The 6,950-nt window shown below is 53.8% G+C and overlaps 1 protein-coding gene across 1 annotated transcript; it reads right to left on the bottom strand.

Moving 5' to 3' along the window:
* Nucleotides 1–477: 477 nt before the first annotated feature.
* LOC124232586 (tenascin-X-like) lies at nt 478–6,944 on the bottom strand. Its single transcript, XM_046649535.1, has 6 exons — nt 6,914–6,944; nt 6,185–6,535; nt 5,449–5,799; nt 3,143–3,472; nt 2,404–2,754; nt 478–875 (listed from the first exon to the last, which is right to left on the bottom strand). Exons 2-6 carry the CDS (start codon nt 6,423–6,425, stop codon nt 517–519), a joined length of 1,632 nt encoding a protein of 543 aa, XP_046505491.1. The 5' UTR covers nt 6,426–6,535; nt 6,914–6,944; the 3' UTR covers nt 478–516.
* Between the last annotated feature and the right edge of the window lie 6 nt (nt 6,945–6,950).

Raw genomic sequence — 6,950 nt, 5'->3', positions numbered from 1 at the left:
CTCTGGAAGTAACAGGATCCATGCCAGCAGGAGTCAGTGTTGATTTCGCATGAATAGGTATCAATTTGGAGCTTGGGGAACACATACAATTTCACCCACTGAAATCAATGAGAATTAGAGCATTCCCCCCAAGGGTTTTCAGGAACTAATTCTCTTCCTCAGAAGGGGAAGCCTGTAGTTACTTAACGTAGTGTCCACACTCATGCCCACCCTGCAAGACAGATGTGCCTATTGCCTCTTTACAAATGAGGGAAGAGAGGCACAGGGAGGTTGAGTGACTCTCTTGAGGTCACACAGCTCAAATGTGCTGAGGCTAGGATCAGCCCCAGGTACGCCTGAGTCTGTGTTATTTCTCTGGTGGGCTGCCTCTGCAAAGACCGCAAAAGCCCATTGTAAAGGGTAAGACGGCTGGGGTGACACCAAAGGCTTGCAGTGACGACACCAGCAGAACCGGTCTCAGGAGCTCTGGGACAAAAACACCCGAATACTGAGAATAAAAGTGAAACTGAGTCCAGCCTAGGGCAGGGCCCAGCATCCCACTGCACACTCACCAGTTAAACCAACAGTGGAGACAGGACCTATGCGCTGGCCGCCGTGGAAGCCGTACAGGTTCATCTTGTACTTGTGGTCTGGCTCCAGGCCCGAGATGGTGACCCTGTCCTCATGCCCCGGCACCCGCACCGCCTTGGGCTGCCCGTCCCCATTCTTGTACTGGACCAGGAAGTGGTCAAAGTGGCCCTCGGTGACTGTCCAGGAGAGGCCCAGGGAGTCAGGCATGGCATCTGTCACTGCCAGCTCCCCCAGGCGTGGTTTGATGGGAGGTTCGGTGGCCTCACTGGGCGGGGCTTGGGTGATTATAGCTTCGTAGTCTGGAGCTTGACAGAAACATTCGGCGTCAGGTGAGATCTCCTCAGTTCAGCATATAAAGGGCGTGTATCATAAAAGTAAGGTAATAAGGGGCAGAATGTTGCTGTCCACAGTGGCTCTAAGTCATCTATTCTTTCTGGTCTCTTTAACGTCAGCCTTCCTATCATCTCATCCTCATCTACCACCTGCCAACACCCCTGTGACCTCTCCCTTTGTCTCCAGCACCCACCTCTCCTCTGAACCCAGGCCCACGTGGTTACTGTCCCTTGAGCCTCCCTCCAGTGGGGTCTCATTGGCATCTCACTCCCTTTGGTTCATGTCTTTGCTTCCAACTGCTCAGAAGCCCCTTCCCCAACCAGAAACTTGGAGGCCTCCTGGACCTGTTCCTGTCCCCATCTGCCGTGGGACTCAGAGTGTCTAACTCTCTCTCCTAAGATCCTCCGAATCTCTTCACTGCCCACAGCTGCAGCCCCATCATCCCGGTTTTGGCCACCCTCCCCTCTTACCTGGGTTACAACCTCCCTGCTGGTCTCTCTGCCTCCCTCTCACATCTGTTCTTCACAAGGCAGCCAGAATGAGCCTTTAAATGCATCTGATGGTGTCAATCTTAGCTTAAAACTGTGCAGCAAACCTCTTTTATCCCAGGAGGACTCTCTGGCTTCCTGAGCTGTCCCGACCTTTCCACCCTCATCTCAAGACTATCTCCTTGACTCAAAGGATTTCATACAAAATCATCTCAGTTCTTCTCATGCCATGATGTTCCTAGTTTCCAGACCTTTGCACCAGCTGTGATATTGATCTGACACACTTGTCATCCCATGTCTAGCTGTCACCAAGCTAACAGCTCCCTGACCTTAGGTCTCGGCTGTCCTTTGAGCCGGCTGGCTTAGGTTTTGCTGCTAGTCTCGGCCTGGCCCTGGGGTTCCTGTCATACACACATGGCCTTTTGCCTGATTTGCTGGTCCACAGCCTGTCTCCCCACAACTGTGAGCCCCATTAGGATAAGAACTTGTCTCTCTGCTGTGTTCAAGGTTTACCCAGTGAACTCCCATGGTGCGGGCACCCACATCTTTGTTGACCCCTTGGAGTCATAAGTCTGGTAATACTCAAACCACGAGGCCTGGGGTGTTTCAGTGCAGACGCTGCATTCTGAGCACCTTCCATCTTCCTTCACAGCCTCCAGACAGCTACATAGAGGCTGAGCCTCCATGAGGGATCACGGAAGAGAGTACAATTCTCTCCAACACATTCTAAGAAAGTGTCCAATTCCTTTGTTGTGAAGAGTTTTGCTACTCAAAGTGTGGTCCTCGGACCAGCAGCATCAGGATCACTGAGGATCTCATTAGAAATGCAGAATCTGTGGGCTCAGCCCAAACCTGCTGAATCCAAATCTGCCTTTTAACAAGATCCGGGCCATCTGATATGCAAAAGAAGACATGCTGCCAAGAATACTTATGTTTTCACGAAGATGGTAGTAAAGGGAAAGTCTTCTAGGGCTTGTCTTCCCCTCCCTGCCCCACCCCTGCTTTCACTCACCGGTCGTGCCCACCGTGGACACAGGCCCCACACGTTGTCCCTCGTGCAGGCCATACAGGTTCATCTTGTACTTGCGCCCCGGCTCCAGGCCTCGTGCGGTAACCTCGTTCTCCTCGCCCCTGACACGCAGCACCTGGGGCCGCCCGTCCCTGTCCTTGTACTGAACGGTGAAGAAGTCGAAGTGGCCCTGGGGGACGGTCCAGGATAGGCTCAGCGAGTCTGGGGAGGATCCTGTCACCATCAGCTCCCCAAGGAGGGGCTCCTTGGGGGGCTCCGGAGCATCTGTGCTAGGTTCTGTGGGGCTGGGGGTCTCCTCCACCTCAGTGGAGGTAGGGATCTCTTCCTCTGCAGCTGAGAAAGAGAGAGACAGAGAGGGTGAGGCAGGGTCCTCAGGAGACGTCCTTGGGTCTTCTCTGAAGCCGGGGCCCTGACTGGGGGCCTTGAGGTCAGTTCAGAGGAGCCTAGGGGGCTGGGTGGTCCTGCTTGGGCCACATCTCACAAACATGCCCGGAGCCTCTGGGGGCAGCTGTGGGACCCAGGGCAGCCACCAGCACTCCTCATAGAGGCTCTTCTCTGCCCAGGAGGACCTGTTGGTCCTCAGAGATCTGGGGATGAGGACAGCACAAAGGGCCCAAGGCTCAGCCTCCAGCAGAGGGTCTCCTGCATCCCACTCACGCATCACCAAGATAGGGTGATCCTCCCACTGGGTCCAACCCTGGGGCTTCCACCGTCCACTCACCGGTCACGCCCACCGCGGACACGGGGCCCACACGCTGCCCCTCGTACAGGCCATACAGGTTCATCTTGTACTTGCGCCCCGGCTCCAGGCCCCCAACGGTGACCTCACTCTCCTCGCCCCTGACACGCACCACCTGGGGCTGCCCGTCCCTGTCCTTGTACTGCATAGTGAAGAAGTCGAAGTGGCCCTGGGGGACGGTCCAGGACAGGCTCAGTGAGTCTGAAGAGGATCCTGTCACCGTCAGCTCCCCTAGGAGGGGCTCCTCGGGGGGCTCCGGAGCATCTGTGCTGGGTTCCGTGGGGCTGGGGGTCTCCTCAACATCCTGGAAGGCTGAGAGAAGAGATGGAGGATGCAGACTTACGTGGCAACTTGCTTTGCTCGTGATGTCAATAGGGACAACAAAGGGCATCTAGCAAATATACTCCTTGGGCTCCTGTAGCCTTGGGATTAGCCATTAGGTAACTGATTGACAGACAGCTAAGACAGGCTCCCAACAGCCATCATGTCCTGGCTGGCAGGCACCACAATTTGGACATATGTGTCAGGAGCCAAAATAATGCTCATTTCCTTTGACCCAATAATCCCATTTCTGGGCAGCTATCCTAAGAAAATCATTAAAAACCAGGAAAAAGTTGTGTCATGGGAGTTCATCATGGCATTATTCATGACAGCAAAATGTGTCAGGGACCCAAATGACCCGGAGAAGATGATTAATTTTGTTATGGCACTTTCACCGTGAAGCATCAAACCCCCATTAAAATGATGATTAATGCAGGTTGTACAGCCACAGGATAAATGCTCACAATGTACCTTGTATACAAAGAAAGCAAGAGCCAAGAATTACATGAACACTCTGCAACTTTAAAACAGGCACTGAGTGGAAAATGCAGAAAGAGAGGATGTAATGCACATTGTTACTAATGACGGCTATCAATCAGCTCACATGGTGGTCTGATGAGAGGTTTTCTTCCTGTTTTCCAAACTTTTCATCATGTTGCTATATTCTTTTCACTAGAAAAGACTTAAAGACTTAAAAAGAAACCCAGGACTATAAAAATTAATAATCCGGTTGGGGATGTGGAGTGGGAACACGGGTCCCTTCTACTGCCCTCTTTGTATATGCTTGTAATTTGCCAAAATAGAGAGGAAAAATAACTGAACAGCAGATGAAACTTAACCTTCCTTCAGGGTGTGAAATATACTAATGGCCATTTTCTGAAGATTCTCTTGGTACCCCCCTTCCTGTGAACACGTAGAAACGAGGCCCATCCCCCAGGAGTCAGGCAGGCTGAGTGAAAATAGTTTCTCTGTTGGAAGCTTCTTCAGGACAGGAGAGCAAACCTCGCAAAACCTCTCACTCGGTGTCAGATGCAGCGACCGCCCTTAAAACATTGACCCTCAAAGGGGCTGGGTCCCCGTCAAGAGGGGCCCTTGTGAAACACTCGCACAGGATGAGAATCTGGCTGACGATGACTTAGAAAAGCCAGCCTGCGTGCGTTTCTGGAATTTAATTCACCTTGTGATGTTTTCCCTAATTTTTTAGGGACCAGAAGTTGTAACTTTTATACAATTAGAAAGGAAATAAGTTGCAAGAGTGACGGGGGGGAAAAGCAAGGAGTACAAGGGAGGAGAAGATATTATATAAAAAAAATTGTTCCCTGATTATAAAAGAAATGCTTGTCATTTAAGAAAATTTGGACAACACGGAATAGAATAAAACAGAATAAAAGTGCTGGAACATTCTATTCTGTCCCACAAACTATACACCCATGGGATATGTGTCCTTCCAGCTTTCTTGCCATGCGCGTTATTTTCAGGTGGTTGTGATGAGCATCTTTATAAAACTTACGGGGATTTTTTCAAAGTAATGTTATGAAGTAATTGTCTTAAAACATTTCAATGATGACATAGCTCATCTTAGAGATGTCGCCTAATTATTTAAACATCCCAGTGTGGTTGGATGGTGGGTTGTTTCTTTCAGATTTTTTGTTTTTTTTTGTGGTGGTTATAACAAAGAATGCTGTGATTAAGATGGAAAGAGAAGCAAATTCTGGTAAAGTCAGACTTGGCTGTGCCTGAAACATTTCACCTCAGAAGTGGCCAGTGGATGACCATAAGAAGGAGGCTCTGAGTGTGGATGATCAGACTGAAGCTGGCAAAGGCCAAACCACTGGACTGGGGCCCTGGAGGGAGGGCATGAAAGAGGAGCCAGGCCTGAACTCTCAGGGGTGGCGAAAGAGAACAGTCAACTGGGTTGCCCAGGAGGAGAAGGTGATGCTCCCCTGAGACCCTCAGCCCTCACTCACCGGTGATGCCCACCGTGGACACAGGGCCCACGCGCTGCCCCTCGAGCAGGCCATATAGGTTCATCTTGTACTTGCGCCCTGACTCCAGACCCCCAATGGTGACCTCGTTCTCCTCGCCGGTGACACGCACCACCTGGGGCTGCCCGTCCCTGTCCTTGTACTGAACGGTGAAGAAGTCAAAGTGGCCCTGAGGGACGGTCCAGGACAGACTCAGCGAGTCTAGGGAGGATCCTGTCACCATCAGCTCCCCAAGGAGGGGCTCCTCGGGAGGTTCCGGGGCCTCTGTGCTGGGCTCTATGGGGCTGGGGGTCTCCTCCACCTCTGTGGGGCTGGGGGTCTCTTCCTCTGTAGCTGAGAAGGAGACAGAGAGAGGGTGAGGCAGGGTCCCCAGGAGATGTCCTTGGGTCTTCCCTGAAGCTGTGGCCCTGACTGGGAGCCCTGACTTCAGTTCAGAGGAGCTTAGGGGGCTGGGTGGTCCTGCTTGGTCCACACCTCACAAACATGCCCAGGGCCTCTGGGGGAAGTTGTGGGACATAGGGCAGCCACCAGCACAGCTCAGGGTGGCCCTTCTCTGCTCAAGAGGACCCACTGGTGCTCAGGAAGACAGGGGTGGGAAGGAGCACAAAGGGCCCCATGGCTCAGCCTCCAGCAGAGGGTCTCCTGCACCCCACTCAAGCATCATCAGAGGGTGACCCTCCTACTGGGTCCCACCGTGGGGTTTCCACCGTCCACTCACCTGTCACCCCGACGACAGAGACGGGGCCCACACGCTGTCCCTCGTACAGGCCATACAGGTTCATCTTGTACTTGCGCCCCGGCTCCAGACCCCCAATGGTGACCTCGTTCTCCTCGCCCCTGACACGCACCACCTGGGGCCGCCCATCCCTGTTCTTGTACTGAACGGTGAAGAAGTCAAAGTGGCCCTGGGGGACAGTCCAGGACAGGCTCAGCGAGTCTGGGGAGGATCCTGTCACCATCAGCTCCCCCAGGAGGGGCTCCTCGGTGGGCTCTGGGGCCTCTGTGCCGGGTTCCGTGGGGCTGGGGCTCTCTTCCACCTCTGTGGGGGTGGGGGTCTCTTCCTCTGCAGCTGAGAAGGAGACAGAGAGAGGGTGAGGCAGGGTCCCCTTGGGTCTTCTCCCAAGCTGTGGCCCTGACTTGGGGCCCTGAGGTCAGTTCAGAGGGGCCTAAGGAGGCTGGGTGGTGCTGCTCCGTCCACATTTCACAAACATGCCCGGAGCCTCTGGGAGCAGCTCTGGGACCCAGGGCAGCCACTGGTACTGCTCAGGGTGGCCCTTCTCTGCCCAGGAGGACCCGTTGGTCTTCAGGGAGCTGGGGGGTGGGGAGGCACAAAGGGCCCCATGGCCCAGCCTCCAGCAGAGGGTCTCCTGCATCCCACTCACCCACCACCAGAGAGAGGGTGATCCTCCCACTGGGTCCCACCCTGGGGCTTCCACCGTCTACTCACCTGTCACCCCAATGACAGAGACGGGGCCCACACGCTG

This window comes from Equus quagga, unplaced genomic scaffold (genome assembly GCF_021613505.1).
Source record: "Equus quagga isolate Etosha38 unplaced genomic scaffold, UCLA_HA_Equagga_1.0 HiC_scaffold_8121_RagTag, whole genome shotgun sequence".
In the NCBI taxonomy this organism is placed as follows: Eukaryota; Metazoa; Chordata; class Mammalia; order Perissodactyla; family Equidae; genus Equus; species Equus quagga.
Note: the sequence above shows the minus strand (reverse complement) of the source record. Positions and strands in the feature narration are given on the sequence as shown.